Here is a 17,854-nt window from a genome sequence, read left to right on the forward strand (position 1 = left end):
ATTAAAAATTTCCGGAGATGCATTTGGTGGTGTCTACTTTTTGAAGTGGCACTGCCTGAGTTTGTCAGTGCGGATCTACCCACTGCCTGCTGTTTTGAAGTGCGCTGATGTTGTTGACTGACTCTTGTTTCCTGCAGAGGTCTGAAACTGTTTTCCTTGTGATGTGAGCAATGCTGGAGGCAGGCAGAGAACAACTCACAGCCTTACAACAACTCACGGCCTTACGTAAATCTGACTAGTCATACCTCCGACTTCATAGCAGCATTTATCACTTCAGTGACCCAGCCACACTGCCCTCTTCCTGCTCCTCAGACTCATCAGACATGCTGTCCCATGTCTGTAGGATTGCATTCTTCCCTGGATTTCTTTAAGCAGATAGTATGGTGCTAGTGCCATGGTCCCTTGTTTCTTCTTGGAGCTAGTGGCTAATGACAGAAAGCACAGGAAGGGCTGAAGCATCACGGGAACATGGTGGTGTATCTAAGAAGGCTAATGGGTTAGTTGCCCAGAGGAAAGGAGTGAGAACAGCTGGGACTTCCAGAGCCTTTGGTGTTCTGGTACCATGTGTCACCTGCTGGGAGAGGGCTGAACAGGCTCTCCAAACTCTCACATGCTTCCCCCTCTTACTGCACTAACTCATGTAAATATCTCTCTGGGAATACTAAGATATCTTGAGAGACTTGTTCAGAATATCCTAAAAAGCTGCTTTGTGGGGAGATAAGAATGTGACACACTCAGTCTTATCCCTATTGTAAGAATAAATCATGGAATCAGAGGTATAAATCATTAACCTTTCAAGGCTCTAGGTATTCCTCCAGCTCCTTCCTGTGGGGAAGTTCTCCTGGCAGTCTGGATATTAACATGCATCTTTTCTAGTGGTCTCTCACTTACTTGGTGTTGTACTTTGCTTTGGGACCTATGGCAAAAATAAAGGGGAGTTGGCGATTTTATGCTCAGTGTTGACTTGGTAGAAAAGCACACTTGGATTATCTGTGTAAGAAGGACAAGGAGAGCATAGATGACTGTAGTCCCTGTGATACTCTGCAGACGATTTGTGTGGAAAGTATTTTAATGCATGATGCTTGAAAACTACAAGTTTAGAACACTAACTCAGGGTACTAATTAAAAACTAGGACTGCATAGGACAGTTTTGAAAGGTTCCAGTTCTTCATCTGTTACAGCAAAAGTTTCTTTTTACATTTTTTGTGCATAAGATCCAAGGAGCTATGCATAGCTTCTTTGCATTTTTTTAAAAAAACAAACCCTTGAATCAGAAAGTGTGTGGCCTCTAAAGGAGATGTAGGATCCTAGTAAACTAGTGTGGCTGGCAGTGAAACTCTGAGGTGTATTGCCAACAGCAGAAGAAATTTGCAGGGTCTGAGGGTGATGATTGTCATTGGTCTGACAGTCCCTATATTGCTGGAATCTGACAGTCAGATGTAATTCCAGCTAATAAATTGTACATAGTACTTTTTCTATATGTAGTTTTTCTGTTCGGTTTCTGAGACAGAGTTCCCTATGTAGACCTGGCTAGCCTGAACTCAGATGTCCCCTTGCCTCTGCCTCTCCAGTGCTGGGATTAAAGTCATGCATCAGCAGGTCTGGCTCTGTAAACCACGTTAAAAGCCCCACAGTGCTATTTAAAACTTACACTTACTTCTAATACTTGTGAGAATATGAAACAAAATAATTGTCCGTTAGGCTAATTTTATTGCAGGTGAGAAGATAAAATGTGTTTTTATAAAATAATTGATTAAATATACCTATTCTTGGGCATATGCATTTTAATTATAATTTTTATAATGTGTTAGAGCCAACATTTTCATACAGAAATATAACTCAAGATTATTAAATATTGGGCAACAGTGGTAAAAAGGAATTTAGTATGAAAATATTTGCTTCATGTAACTTTTTTATGAATGCAGCTAATGCATAAAGTGAATTCAAGCTGTAAAAACAATTACCTGGGAAAATGCCAAGTAAATTTTTTATATTCCAATGAATAGCTATTAACTTGCAGGTTATTGTTATCATTAAACTATATGCAGATGTACAACCAGATTCACTTAGATTTCAATGAAAGAGACAGAATACTCCAAGTGTGCAGTAAGTCTAATTACCGTTCGGCTCACCATCAAAGCACATTGATCTTGCTGTAACACCGCTGATGTAATGTCTCTGTGTTTCTTTTGGGAGTATTTGCCATGGGCAAACATCCAAAGTTGATAGTTAATTTTGATCAGCAAAAACACTGGAGGAGATGTCTGGGTCGGACATTGTAACAAAGCAATATCTGGAGCTCATGGAAGCTTTAGAGGTGGCACTCCACTTTTTCCTGTCCATTTGACTCTTGTATTCTAGCCATCACTGAGGCAATTTATCCATGAAAAGATAAAAAAAAAAAAAAAAACCTTTAAAATATAGTCTGATTATATTTTTATACTTCCTTGCTAATAAATTTTTAAAACTCAAAACAAATATTTATGGCCTTAACATTGTGGGGAAACAGAAGCATTTCAACTATTTTCTAGAAATAGTTTTATAATTGTTTTGTTACTGCAAAGGACTTAAGAGATTTTCTACACTAGCAATGCACAAAGAACATTTTTCAGAGAAGCATTAACCAAGATGGAATTGTGGAAGAACCCACATAATTCACAAGCCATGTCTTAGTGTATTTCTTACTTCTAGGAATTTGTTAGTGTTTTGAGCAGGTCATATATAGTAAATACATGGTAAAAACTTAAGACTGTATTTCTTTAAAACATTTTACAAAAGATTAAGATTTAAGGTGCACAATATATATAATCTATTTAGTTATTTGAAAAGCTGTCCCTAAATAAATGTACAGCTATGCTATGCTATTACACACACACACACACACACACACACACACACACACACACACACACACATACACACACACACACACATACACACACACACAATGAAGTAATTTCTACATAGATTGTCACTTGTATGAAATTGAGAAAGTTGATACAATCAAAGTCAGTCTTACTCCTGGTTAGTCTTGACATAAGGCTGCTTTCCCTGGGCCATCTATGGATGGATCCAGTTTATCTCACTCTAAATCTCAAAATCTTTTCTCTACTAGTATTTATTTCCAAATTTATAAAAGGTATTTGAGAAACAGTTTTCAATTACATTTCTTAAAATGTGAAGTAATTTTTATTGTATTCACACTAAGAGCCTTAGTAGATGAAACATTGACTGAGAAAGGACACAGGTGCTTCCCCAAGGCTTTCTCTGGATGTGGCAAAGACACACTGATGATCCTCTACAATGCCTTCATTGCCAGGCAGTTAGAGAACACTACAGCATATTTCCTCTTGAGTGCACTATATTTGAACAATAAAAGGCATATGGGAAGACAAAGTCATTAGTCTTAGGCTTATGTTGGAAATGATACCATGAAAATAAATTGAGTACCCAACAGAAGAACTTACAAAAGGAATAACAAATGAGAAAGGAAATAAGTGTGGAAATATAAGATGGCTACATAAAGATAGGAAAGATACTTGAAATACAGCATTTTTTTTTTACTAATACCTAGTAGAATGTGTAAATATGTAATCTAATAAGGTGAGCAAATATGGATTTGAAGCACAGATAAGGCGGAATGGGATGTGGATACCTAAGCGATAAAAAAGTAAAGTCCTTGAGAACTGTAGGTCTACATTAACTCATGGTAAAAATAACCTTAGAACCTGGATGGACAGGGTGGTTTTTAGGGAGATAGAAATTTACCAGACCTACCTTGGAAGAAGATAAAGATTTGGATTTCTGTCAAATTTCAAGAATAGCTATTTGGAGAGGTAGCTACTCAGTGTTACCCACAATCTTGTAGAAAAGCAGTTGGCCTACATGATTCCCTGTGAAGTTTTACTGAGTCTTTGAAAAACAAGGAATGGATTGTTTTAAGGCACTGAAAATAACCTTGGCAGCTGATTCTACAGTACTAGTATAGAAGACAAGAGGATGTGCCTTGATGATCATTACTTATGCGTATTAGGAGAAAGTCCTAACTACAGTAGTGATAAACAGAACTCACAATACTTTGATGGAGAGTTGTTTTGCTATTGGAAAGTGGGTCAGTAAAGCATATTTAATTGAAACATAAAAGATAAAGTCAGTACTGTCTATACAGATGCTGAAATGGGATTTTTTTTTCTTTAAATTGTGTTCTTTTTTAAAATTCTGTTCTTTGAAAGTACAACACTCTAAATAATTGGGTGTTGTACAATATTATTTCAAGGTGTGTTACTTTTGTTTATGTTGCATTTGTTTAACTCTGTGAAGCTATGTTACTGTGCCTGTCTAAAACGCCTGACTGGTCTAATAAAGAGCTAAATGGCCAATAGCAAGGCAGAAGAAAGGATAGATGGGGATGGTAGGCAGAGAGAATATATATGGAGTGAAATCTGGGAGGAGGGAAAAGTAGCCAGAGAAGGAGGATTACTCCAGGGACCAGCCACCCAGCTACACAGCAAGCCAAGGAGTAAGAGTAAGATTCACAGAAGTAAGAGAACGGGAAGAGCCCAGAGGCAAAGGGTAGACAGGATAAATTAAGGAAAGCTGGCTAGCAACAAGCCAAACTAAGGCTGGGCATTTGTAATTAAGAATAAGCCTCCATGTGTAATTGGTTTGGGAGCTGCGTGGTGGGCCCCCCCAAGAGTAAAAAACAAACAATTTGGCACTTTCTTGGTACTGTAAAATATATACCTTATAGATGACATTTGTTCAAATGTTTGCTTTCTCTCTCTTCCTTCCCCTTCATCTAGTCCAGTAGCCAGTGTTGTACTTACTGGAGATACAGCATCTGTGTTCCAGTTAGTAAGGAAGAAGCCAAGAATGCCCTCTGCTCACTCTATTAGTATTCTTTTGGAGATAGGCCGGCCAACGGAACTGTGGAAATGGGAGAAATTACAGTTTATGAGCTCAGATTTCAGAGATGTGGACTAAGAGAGACGAGGAAGAGACAGGGAGTGGGGAACTTCTCAGTCAATTTCCAACTTAGAATGTCCCCAGTGTTTCCTTTGGTGACTGACTGGTGTCTTTCTTATGACACTAGCTAAGAGAGAGACCCTGAATCTGCCAGGTCTCCTAAGTGTAGCTAGATTTGAGTGGTCTTTATATTCACATGCAGCATGGCTTCAAAGTTTTCCGTTCATGCTTGTGCGGTTAGTTGAGAGGTTGAACATGGGCGCCCCATGAGCCTGGCTAAGCCCAGATGCCAGCTCACATTAAGTGGTCTTGGAGAGGTTAGTTACTATCCTGTTCCCTGTTCTCCTCAGCTCTAAATGGAATTGAGTTTGTGGGGGCATGGATGATCTAAATGTCTCCTTTTGCCGTAACTCTGTTACTGATGCGGTCGTGATGGTTTAGGTAGGTACAGTTGAGAGAAGGGGCAAGCATAGTGGGTGTGAGTAGTTCATGAGGGTGCCAGTGGTGTGTTCACAGCAGCAGGTCTCGAGAGCATCCTCTGCCCGGCACAGTCCTCTTGTAGACAGGTGTCACACAGGCTGACTGCTGTCTTCTTGCTCTCCTGGCCTAAGTTCTCGCCCTTCTGTCAATCTACCAAATTAATTGAACACAGGTTGACCTTGGTTGAGTTGATTCTGCCGAACATTTCCAGTTAACTTCAGTGCAGCTAAAGACTTGAAACTGTGATGCCACCACGCGTGCCATTTAACTCACCGCTTTGAAACACCCTATCCCAGAATTTCTGTCATGTTCTTTGGGTAGTTTCTCCTAGGTACCTAAGACATAATTAGGGGAGTTCCACAAACAGAACAGGAACAATGTCCTCACACCTCCTTTACAACTCTTTCAGCTTGCCTGTGAATCTTTTCAAACCAGTCCTAATATTTGAATTCCTTAAAATTAAAACTCAGACCCTATAAAAGATGTATTTTCAAATCTTATAGATGCGAAGAAAGAAGTATCTAGACATTTTATATATGTAGAATTTGAAAATGTGCCGAGACTACTTTACAGCCTTATGATAAAACTTGTTGTTTTTCTGTTGCAAGGGAAAGAATTTGGGTTAGAGTTGCCAAAAGTATACAAAGAGTCAGAAGAATCCAGTGTCATTTGAATGCTAAGTTTAGGCCTTTAGAATTTTTAAATCATAGGTTGTGCAAATATTTTACAGATAAGTAGTAAACTGAGATAGAAAGGTTGAGTGGCACTCTGTTTTCAGTCTGAATTATACATAAACAGAACCCAGCCTCTCCCAGTTAGATCAGGAGATAACATTTTCATGTGCTTTGGATATAAACCTGAAGAGGAGATATGAGTGTCTAAATTGTATTGAAATTTATGAGTAACACTGCCAAATGAAATGAGGTAATTATTTTTCAATTTTTTAGGTATGAATGTTGTTTGGAATGTATCTTTCTCACCTTGTAAAAGTGATATCTAGGAACGTGAGATGTTGGGAATAAAGCAACAGCCGGATGATAGGGAGGACGGATGGGTTTGCTGTTTAGAGAGATGACATAAAGCAGTTGAGAAAGAAGGCTTTGAATGAAGTCACTTTAGGGAGGACAGCAAGGTTATGTGGCGTAGAAGACTGGCACAGTAACACATGGGAAGCTAGTTTTCCTTTGCTTAGAAACTGTTAGGATGGGAAGCATTAATTTAAAGGTCTCATGTGTCCTTTCTTGATTGCTGTATTGTCTCATATGTCTTGAAGACTTCTTGTGTATCGAGGGAAAAGGAAGCTTTTTAATGGACAGTTTTTTGTGTTTCTCCCCCCCCCCCCCACATACCCACCAAGTAGGGAACAGTGAAGCATGGAGAAGAAGCCCTGTAAGTGGCTTCTGTACAGTCTAGGCTGCTTAGCAGTGCGGCTCTCACTGCCAGCACTTGGTGTTTGAACTTCATGCTGTGGAGCTCAGGTAGTCACTGTGAAGTGCTGTTTGCTTCATCAGCCATGTGGTGACAGGCCAGCATCTCTTAGTGCACATGCATTTAGAACCCTTGCATTAGCTTCTCTGGCCACTAAGGAGATGGTGGAATAAACAAAAATGGCCAGAGCTAGAAGATTGTAAGGCAGAGTTTTAGACACTCTGTGTGTTTATTTATTTATCTGTTTGTTTGTTGTGTATACACCCACATGTACATGTGTATGTGAAGTCAAAGGTTTTTCTCCTTTCAGCATTCATGTCTGAGGGAGTGAGTTAAGTCTTCAGGCTTGGTGGCAAGCACCTTTACCCACTTGTTGGTCTTAGAGAATTCTTCAAGATTTTCTTAAACCTCTGAAGTTAGACAGACTTGAATTTGACTCTCAACAACTCTGTTGGGGAAAGTTGTTACCTTCAAGGTGAGCTTCAGGACCTTGCTGTCACACCAGGCTACTGTAAGGATTAAACAGATACATGGGGCATAACAGTGTGCAGTAAGGGGTACTTATATCCCCTCATTTGATGTGGTTGCCTGGTTGCCAACGCTGTCTTGTGCAAGAATAGCCTAGAGCATTGGCTCTGTGACAGCTAGGCAGTCATCAAGGCAGCCCAGGGCATCTACTGCAGGACTGATTCAGAAGACCGGGTTGGAGCGTAGGATTTCATTAGGACAGAAAATCTGTTGAAGGCAGAACAGGCACACTGTGTGGGCTGTGGGGGAAAGCCCATTTCATCATCGCACAGTAGGGTTTTTCATGGTTCATCTCTTAACGGTAGTAACAGTATGGGAATCTAAGCTCTGGGCACAGACTTCTAGCTGCTTAGTTATATATATTCTAATTTGTAGAAATAAATACATCATATGTTGAATGTTCGTTATCAAAATTGAGCTCACTGTTTGAAAAAAAATACGAACAGGAAAAGGAACGTCATTAAATAGAACGTACCACGTTTGAAAGTTAATAAGCTTAAAGTGTTTCTTTACCCAAGGAAATAAGTATTTAGAAGCAAGGACCTCAACACACAGTATTCGTTTGATGAAGTATTCTTCATCATCTCTGCTGTAGTGCAGTCTGGATGCTATTAATCAGAGTGCTCTGGCTAATCTTAATTGTCATGGTGCTCTGAGGAGATGTGATGTGTAAGATATTCAAACCATGTGGGGTGTATTACTAAGAATCATTGTTAAACCAGAGGATGAAGGGAAACTGGAATGAAACAAGTCAGGCATCAGGTCTTGGTATTTCCTGTTGTTACTACTAGGATATTTTACCTTTTATGTAAAAAATGCAATATACTTAATTTTCCCTCTGATATTTATATGGTATGATTTATATATACATACATATCAAAATGCATGCCTATACACATACATAAAGCCATATTTGATGGCCCAAAGGAAGAGGCCCCAAGGGCTCTTTAGTGTGCAATTAATATTTTGGTCAGAAAAATCGCAGATTGTTTCAGTATGGTTATGTGTTATGACATCATATTCCAGTAAAGTTATAATGAACAGAAATTTTGTTTGTCTCTGTGGCAAACCAAAATGAGTTTTGTAATTGTCAGCAGACCTTAGTGATTATAGTGGCGCCCACTCCCTCTGCTGTAGTTAAAGGTCTTAGCATTCCAGTTGTGGACCTCTGTTTTCAGAAGTTTATAATTAATTGTAAGCATTTGCTCTATGGGGAAAGTTTGCCATGTAAGATCAGTTCAGGAGTTGATTTCTGATTTCAAGTAGTGTATCTTGAAGTTTTATAGAACCAATTAAATATGTACAGTTGTGTGGAGGTGGGAAACTGCGTACAGACGACAGAGTGAGGACAGTATACATACACTATTCATATTGGTCTGTTGAAATTTTTGGATTAAAAGGATGAGTAGTAAGTCACAGGGAGTTGTGCTTTCAATACCCTGTCTAGTTATTGTAATCAAAGGATAGGAAGATTGCGTTTTTAAATTCTTTTTAAGCCTTTGGATGTTGAAAATAGTATTTTACTGTCATTGTTTTTTTCTTTAATTTTTTTTTTATGTTTCCTAATTTAAAAATAGGGATACTTATAGTCACTTAAAATACCTTATTAAAATATAATAGAAAACTGTGAGCCATACAAATAATGTTTAGTGTGTAAAACAGTGATTTTTTTCTGCTGCCGTGCTCTGATGTCTCCAGTCTCTGGACATTGTTGGTTCTCCCTGTCCGGGACATTATGCTGTAATCTCTTCTCTGGCTCTGACTCTCTTTATCCTGTCCTTTGCCATCTATTGCTTCCCTGTGCTTTGATCGTGGGTGTTAATCAGAGTCCAGCCTCAGGCTCTCCCTAGATTCCTTCACATGGATCCTTTTTAGGTGTCTGTCCATCACAAGGTCTCAGTTGTTGCCTTGCTGATCTGCTCTTTGGTACCAATCTTCATCTTCAGTCAATCTTCATTGATGTAGTCCCATTTGCCCAGTAAACTTTAACACTGTGGACTCTCCCCAGCTTTATCTCAGACTGTCTGAAGATTACCACTACTTGGATATTTAATAATCATTTAAAAGATGTTGTGACTTCAAGTTGAGGGTATAACTTGGTGGTAGAGTACTTGTCTACCACATGCAAACCCTTGGGTTCAATCCCTAGCATGGCAAGAAAAAAAAAAAAAAAAAAAAAGAGCAGGACCTAAATTGGACTTTGGTTTGGAAACATTTTCCAGCACTGGAATGATTTTTTTTAAAACTTGATTTTTAGCATTACAATTACAAATCCATTATTCCATCAAAATTGACCCTGTTCATAGTGCTGAGTCACTCAAATCAGTGATCATATTGCTCAGTCCTGGTTTCCTTTGTCTTTACCCAGGGTGTCTTCAGTCCCTTGTTCTTAACACGCCTTTTCCACTTTAGGGACTTGTGCTTATTGGTCTTTCTGTTAGCTCTGAATCCCACAGCGTTTGTATTTTTCTTGCATGTTTGAATGCCATCTCTGTATTGATTATTTCCAAAGTTTATCTTTGCCTTAGACCTTTTTCTTAGAGCCCAGACTCATAACTGTGATTGCCTACTTGACAAATCTGCTGGAGGTCCGACCTCCCTAATAGCTCCCTTCCAAAACAGAGCTGCTGGTGTGCACCAAGTCTTTAATATTCCTCTAAAGCTCCAGGGTGACTCTGAACCAGTTCTTAGATTTTGGAGGCAGCCCTTAGGTCATCCCATCTTTGTTTTCAAACTCATGTAGAATTCGGGGACTTCTTCTCTCTTCTACTATGGTACCCAAGTTAAGGCACTGTCTGTCCCTTTCTGAGGCTTCTCTTATAGCTCTTGTTAGAGCTCCCTTGCTTCTCCTGCCCTTTCCCTTTAGTCTGCCCTCAGCATAGGAGATGGTCTTCCAAAATAGGTTTTAGATGATGTCTTTTCTGCTCACAGTGGCTATCCATCTCAGGATCAAAGTGAATCCTTAAGATGATGTTTAAGGAAGGCCTGCAGAGTCTGGTTGGCTCTTAACACCGGGCTTTCCTTCCTTACCCTGCAGCTCTCGACAGATGGGGCTCCTTAGTTACTTGAGCATGTCTCTGAGCCTCTGCACTTGGTATTCTGTGTGCCTCAAATGCATGTCCCAGGTTCCTGCATGGTTTGGTTCCCCCACTTATTTCAGGTCTTTACAAAGCTGTCATTTCCCCAGTGAAGCCTTCCCAAGCCACCTTATACAGACAGCTGCCTGATACTTCTGAACCCTTCCTTCTTTCTTTTGTAAACAGGTATTTCTATCACACTAGATAGTCTATATACATGTCTTACTGTCTGTCGTCTCTACTATGATATTTGTTTTTACAGTATCCTGTCATAAAAGACATTCCGTAAGTAATGGTTGAGTTGATAGATTTGATCATCTATCCTAATTTTTAAAATTTCTTTTAAGCCAGTGATGGTGGTGTACATCTTTAATCCCCTTGGGAGACAGAGGTAGGTGGATCTCTGGGAGTTTCAGGCCAGCCTGGTCTACAGAGTGAGTTCCAGGATAACCAGGGCTACACAGAGAAAGTCTGTCTAGAAAAATAAAAACAAAGAAACAAATATGAAATTTCTCCTCAATATGTTCTTTCTTCTCCTATTCTCTTATCCCTCCTCAAATAGTAACAGCTTCCTAGTCACACTCTGCTCCCTCAGCTTTATTAAACACAAAGCTGGGTCAGTTTTCAATCATGAGAATATTTTGTGATGCTACTTCTGATGCAGTCTAGAAATGACGGTCTTGGGGGTTTTGATTGCCTTCATTTTCTCTGCCAGTTAAAGAATGAAAAAGCAGGAAACTCTGAAGGTAGCAGCAGAGGGACATGCACTGCGGATAGAATCAGCAGTTGACGATGGTGTTTACCTGGTGGTGGTGGCACCCAGAGAAAGCAAGACTAACAATGGAGTTACTTCATGTGCAGCAACAGGTGGAGCTGGTGGACATTGTTAAGTGAAATGAACGGGCACAGAAGAAAAGCACTGCTGTTCTCACGAACATCAGGAAGCTGATACTTTGATCTTGAGAAATGTAGAGAGTGCAATGGTAGTTAACACATTCTGAAAAGGGTGTTGGCAAGAGAGAATGAGAAGATATTTAGTGAGGTTCATTGGGTTGGAGAAATGATGTATAGGTTCTCTGTAGTATAGCTGTGAGTAACAAAAGTTAAGTGAGTATTTCAAATGGGGCATTTTGAACATTCCCAGCACAAAGAAATGGTGCATTTCTGAGGTAGTACACATGCCAGTTACCCTAATCTGATTGTAGTGCGTTATATACATGATGAAATGTTGCTGCCTTCTGAAATATGTACAGGTGCTATGGCCAGTTTAATATAAATATTTTAAAAAGAGTTGGCATAAATTCTTTAGTTTTTGTTCTGTCAATGTGATGTCTTTATTACTTTATATCACACTAAGCCATCTTTCTATCCCCATAGCTCTAGTACGCCATTATAAGCCCAGCAGTGTGCATGCAGCCACCTAAATGTGCTCACCTGTCTCCAACTTCTGCAATGTCTGCCTGTTCTCAGTGGCAAACTATTCCATTCTTGTCTATGAAAACTAACTAAAACTTCACTAGAAAATCTTCTGCAGTACAGTTAGATAATTTTATTGCATTCATTTCTATTTAATGTTACATTTTTCATGGAAGTAAATGTACACTATTTGTATAGATATATGGACTCACATTTTACCTTAGAAATAGATTCATGAGGTTGAGATTGTATTCGAGTTAGTAAGAGAATATGCAGTACGTCCCATAGTTGCTAACATTTTGGGTGAAGTAATCTTATGGTTATTGTGGTTAGAGATTCATATTGAGCTGCCACTAACTGTGGTTGTTATTTCTTTTCTCTTTTACTCTTTGGCTCTTTGGGCTCCTTGCGGGCCCACCACCCAGCTCCCAAATAAACCACATGGAGTTTTATTCTTTCTTATGAATGCCTGACCTTAGCTTGGCTTGTTTCTTGCCAGATTTTCTTAACTTAAATTATCCCATCTACCTTTTGCCTCTCTCTATTTCTGTATATCTTTTCTTTCCTCTTTATTCCATGTCTGGCTGGGTGGCTGGGTGGCTGACCCCTTCTTTTCTTTTCCTTGATCCTCTCTTGCTTCCCAATCCCTCTTTTCCCTCTTCTATTTATTCTCTCTGCCTGCCAGCCCCATCTATCCTTTCTCCTATCTTGCTGTTGGCCATTCAGCTATTTATTAGACCATCACGTGTTTTAGACAGGCACAGTAACAGCTTCACAGAGTTAAACAATTGCAGCATAAAAGAAAGCAACACATCTTTGCATCATTAAAACAAATGTTCCACAGCATAAACAAATGTAACACTTTAGAATAAAAATATTCCACAGCAACTAATGCTTGTGTTTTCTTTTTATAGGTATCATTGCCCAATGCCCAAGATTTTTTATGTTCAGTTGACTGTAGGAAATAATGAATTCTTTGGTGAAGGGAAGACTCGCCAAGCTGCCAGACACAATGCTGCCATGAAAGCCCTTCAAGCTCTGCAGAATGAACCTATTCCAGAAAAGTCTCCCCAGGTGTGCTTCTGCTGAGTGTGGCATTCTCATCCCTGTGCCTTCCCAGGTGGCTACTGAGCAGACAAATAAACTAATTGTGCAATAAAAGAAATAATCTGTTCAGCTAGGAAAGGACCGTGATAGTTTGCTCTCGCATGCCTGTCACTATACTAAACTCATACATCCCTTCGGGAAGACCCCAGTTCACTGGGATTTAGGCACGTGTGTACAAAGATGGAAGGTAACGTGCATTTTCCTTACATTTAATGGGCCTTGTATTGGGCAGAGATTGCATTATGTTGACCTGAGATCAAGGAAGGTAGGCCAAGGCCACAAGAAATGCTGGCAGTACAGGGAATTGAATGTAGGCCTTGTGCTTTAGTGACAGGCACTCTCCCAGGTGAGCCATGTCCCCAGCCTGAGGTCAGCGGATGTAGAGGAGATTGTTTGAGATTTGGGAGTTCTACTTTAGTTTGTAAATTAGAATGCTAAGACTGTTCTTGGGTAATTTTATGGTTTCATCTACTTTCTCCATTGACTTCAATAATATCTCTAGTTCAGACATTTCCTATAGTACAGCTAGTGTTTTATTCTTTTCTGCTTAGTTATTCAGACATTATAGTTTAGCTTCCTAGATTATCCTTTCTCTAAACATGGTAGTCTTCTTTCTTTGAAATTTCTTATAATGGTGGGCATACATGTTTCTCTGCTGGTACAACTGTTCATGGCAATGGTTAACCATTTTTTATTAGATTGTGAACTTCCTGATAGCAAGAATTGTTGTCCCTTTATTCCCTTATCTCACACACACTTTGTTCAGCCCAGATGAGACCCTCTAGAACTATATATTATGTAAGTGAATAAGTGAATGATGCTAGCTAGTCCAGACACAGTTTCCATTTCTTGGTTTGCATCCTGTACTCTGTCTATTGTGGAAGCCCCTGGTAGAGCAACAGTTGGGTAGTGAGGCAGGTGTGCAGCTCTATAGTAAAAAAAATTGGGTCTAAAGGATGTATGGTTGGGAGAAGACTTTCAACCTCAGCGTAGCCTTGACTCGTGATCATTCCGGGAGAGTCCACTGTGTGTGTTCCCATGTCTGCTATTTCAAACTGGAGCTAGACCCACCTAATTGCAGAAGAATCTGAAGGCTGGTGTGATGTCTAGCTCCATTGTTACCCTGTGTTTTGTTTTGTTTTCCTGTGACTCAGAACGGTGAATCAGGAAAAGAGATGGATGACGACAAAGACGCAAATAAGTCTGAGATAAGCTTAGTGTTTGAAATCGCTCTGAAGAGAAATATGCCTGTCAGTTTTGAGGTACGTGTGCCTTTCTGTGATTATTTAAACAAGTTCAATGAAGTCCTAGATTGTTTCAGGAACTCACATGCTTCTTGTGTTGAGATCCATTACCATGAAATGATTTATGCCCCAGAGAAATAGAAATTATTGTAATGTTATGAATATTGCGGATATTCTTGTCTTTTCTGTACTAGCCTATCTTTTATATATGACTTTTAAGTTTTGACCATAAAATTTGTTTTCTGATCACAATTTCTGTTAATCTATAGAGTTTGGTGTTTTATTTATCATTAATTTGTTAATCCTATTTAATTCAAGGTAGGGGTCAAGTTAGTGTTTAGTGATCCTATGCTGATATCCAATTCCTTTTAATTTTATGGAGTTCAAAACATGTTTGACCTGTTTTGGGGGAGTTGCTAGGGAAATCATACCTAGGACCTTGCACATGCTAAATACATAAAACTCTAGGACTAAACTAGTTCCAGAATATGTCTTAACATCAACTGACAAATCACTAAAGAGAAATGATATAGATTTTTACAATGAAATATGTACAAACTAAACATTTATAAAAGTGTATGAAATTTTTAAAAAGAGAAAACCTTAAACATAATTTTATAATGCCTTCCATTTAAGAAATGACTAACTTTGAAGCTCATGTTTGGAAAGTAGGCAGGAATGAGGAAATAAGCTCAAACTGTGGAGAGAATTCTTCAGGTTTTAGAGCATTTACCTTCTGGGGAACTCCTGTATTGCGTTTATTGATGGGAGCACTGGACTGAGAAACTTCTTTCTTCTGGAACACAACTCTGACAAATCATATTACCTGGCTTCTTGGCCTGTAGCAGGTTGACAGTAGCAATATTAGGAAGAAGTACTTGACAGACTGTGGGGACCTGCCCCCACTTTACTCTGGGTACTCTTGAGGAGAGAAGGATAACAAAATATCAGATAGAATGATAGGCCTAGCCAACGAGAAGAAAGACAGAAACACAGGACAGCTTTGGGAGTACCTGGGTCAATACCCAAAGGCCTAGAACTCTATTCAAAAGGGCTTTTTGTAACAATGTCAAGGGATGGGGCAAAAGACCTCCCCCTTGCTAGATACATCCAAGTGTAGACCCTTCCAAACACCTGGTAACCACGCCCTTGGTCAAATCATCCCCTTATGCAACCCTGCTGGGTAAAGCAAGCTTAGATTTTCTGACCTTGAGTAATTTGGGCCTCCACAATAGACTGATTCCAACACAAAATCACTGGAAAACTTGTGAAGCCGACTAAAAGTGTTCAACACATACCCAAAACTCATTGGAGTGTGGGGTCTTTTAAAGACTAAAATGAATTGAAAGGCAATTTTATAAGTCATAGAAGTCCTTTGCACATCTCTATTTTATGGCATAGAGTATTGATGTTCACACACTGATGGTCTAATGTGAGCAATAAAAGGTTAAACATCCAGTATCCCCATTGAGTCAGTAAGTCATTTTTCTATATGTGTGATGCCTGTGTGTGTGCACATACACCCATGTTCTCAAACTAGAGGTTGACATAGCATAAATCATTCTATGCCTTTTAGGACAGAGGAATAGGGTGGAGCCAAAACTCTGAAATGAGCCAGGGACCTTCTTCTACCTTAATTTTTGGGCAAAGATCTCTCACTGAAACCAGAGGTCGGCTTGTCTGGCTGGCCAGTGAGTGCCAGAGATTTGCCTGTGTCCGCGTCACTCAGTGTTAGATTTACAGATGTATGCTGCAGTGCCTGGTTTTTTACATGGATGCTAGAGATCCAAACTCGGGTCCTCATGCTTGCACAGCAGGCAGCCTTACTAACTAGGCCATCTCCCTAGCCCAGTAAACTACTTTTATAATTAATAAGCATGTATAGCAGAATGGTAAAAAATGAGCAGTTGGTGTCTAAATTAGTAAACTTAAGTTACTTGGAAAGTATACTTACAACTAATTCCTTATTTTACTAATGTCAGGTTATTAAGATACCATGTTGTTTGTAATTCCTTTTCCTAATTGGATTCCAAGACTAGAAGATCAAATTCCAATTAAGTGGTAAACCAAATACTGTATGTTCCTTAGGTCAGAACTTTAAAGGAAACTGGGATTTTGAGTATTTAGCACTTGACATCCATCTCCCCTCTACAAGGTGGTATAGTTTAAATGTAAGAACATATTGAATAGTTCAGGAAGATTCCTAGTTCAAAGTTCCATAATTCTTTACATTGAAAACCTACACATTTTTATGGTCTATCAGTGTACCATCTCAGACTATATCACCAGAATTCCCAAGAGTTTAAATCCCCTTATGAAAATAGTGTTTGAGGTCTCTAACAGGAGGTTAATTTTCATCATTTTTCTGTTTTTGAAAGTCTACCACAGGAGGATGCTTCATAAATCAATGGTGTTTGAAATATTTAAATATATGTAAACTAAAATGCTATACAATCTTTCTGCTCCATTATGACATTATAGAATCATAATCATATATGTGGTACTATAAGTGGGCCATTGTATGATAAGACTTCATTTTCTGAATGATAAGACATTATTTTTGACCTTTGGTGTTTTACCCTTATAGAGGACAACACTAGATATATCTGTTATGATGTTATTTCCACTCTGTTAGCTTTGTGTTCTGTAAGATATGGGGATCCATAATTGAGTGTAAATGACATGCTTGTGAAGATTTCTTTCACCTTTGGTAAATTAAGAATCAGAAATCTTTTACAAGAACATTGCTGATATCAGACTTTAGAATAGCTATCTTAAAGAGATGCTGTAATTTTCAAATGTTTCTTCAGATTAGTTGGAGAGACTATTAAGAAAGATTCATGCTGTTAAACACAAATGCCGCTGTGTTGATTGATGTTCTGCTTGCATTTAATAGGTTATTAAAGAAAGCGGACCACCACATATGAAGAGTTTTGTTACCCGGGTTTCAGTGGGAGAATTTTCTGCAGAAGGAGAGGGAAATAGTAAAAAACTGTCCAAGAAGCGCGCAGCAACCACTGTCTTACAGGAGCTTAAAAAACTCCCACCTCTTCCTGTGGTAGAGAAGCCAAAACTGTTTTTTAAAAAACGTCCTAAAACAATAGTAAAGGTAAGCATATACTTGTGAATACCCATTTCTTTTACTTAATTACTAGAGTGATGGGCCACAATATGGTATTTTTGGTCAAAATAGATCACATGTATGGTTTTTTTCCTATACAATCATAATGGAGCAGGAAAATTATAGCATTTTTATTATACTTGTCTATGTTTACATGTATTTATATAGTTTAAATATTATGAACACCACTGAGTTAGAGTTGCCTTAAGTTTCTAGTAATAAGCCATAAAGGTTTATAGCCTAGGAACAGTTACACCACACAGCCTAAGTGTGTAGAAGACTATATCATCTAGGTTTGTATAAGTACACTGTGATGTTTACATAAAAACAAAAATCATGTAATGACATTTTCTCAGAATGCATCTTCATCATTAAGTGACATGTGACCATAGTATACTGCTATAGGCTGTTGATACAGGTTTCTTAAGACAGATCCCTGAACCAGTGCGGGGTGGGGGTGGGGGTGGGGTGGGGGTGGGGGTGGGGGG

The 17,854-nt window shown here is 39.0% G+C and overlaps 1 protein-coding gene across 6 annotated transcripts in view; it reads left to right on the forward strand.

Moving 5' to 3' along the window:
* Positions 1 to 17,854, forward strand: part of Stau2 (staufen double-stranded RNA binding protein 2) — a 275,907-nt gene that overhangs the window by 92,486 nt on the left and 165,567 nt on the right. For all 6 annotated transcript variants that reach the window (XM_036177469.1, XM_036177472.1, XM_036177473.1 and 3 more), the window contains 3 exons: positions 12,809 to 12,968; positions 14,156 to 14,263; positions 17,142 to 17,354. In XM_036177469.1, the coding sequence (XP_036033362.1) occupies positions 12,809 to 12,968; positions 14,156 to 14,263; positions 17,142 to 17,354 (481 nt within the window). The remainder of the gene's footprint in view (positions 1 to 12,808; positions 12,969 to 14,155; positions 14,264 to 17,141; positions 17,355 to 17,854) is intronic.

The sequence above is a fragment of the Onychomys torridus genome, chromosome 2 (assembly GCF_903995425.1).
Source record: "Onychomys torridus chromosome 2, mOncTor1.1, whole genome shotgun sequence".
NCBI lineage: Eukaryota > Metazoa > Chordata > Mammalia > Rodentia > Cricetidae > Onychomys > Onychomys torridus.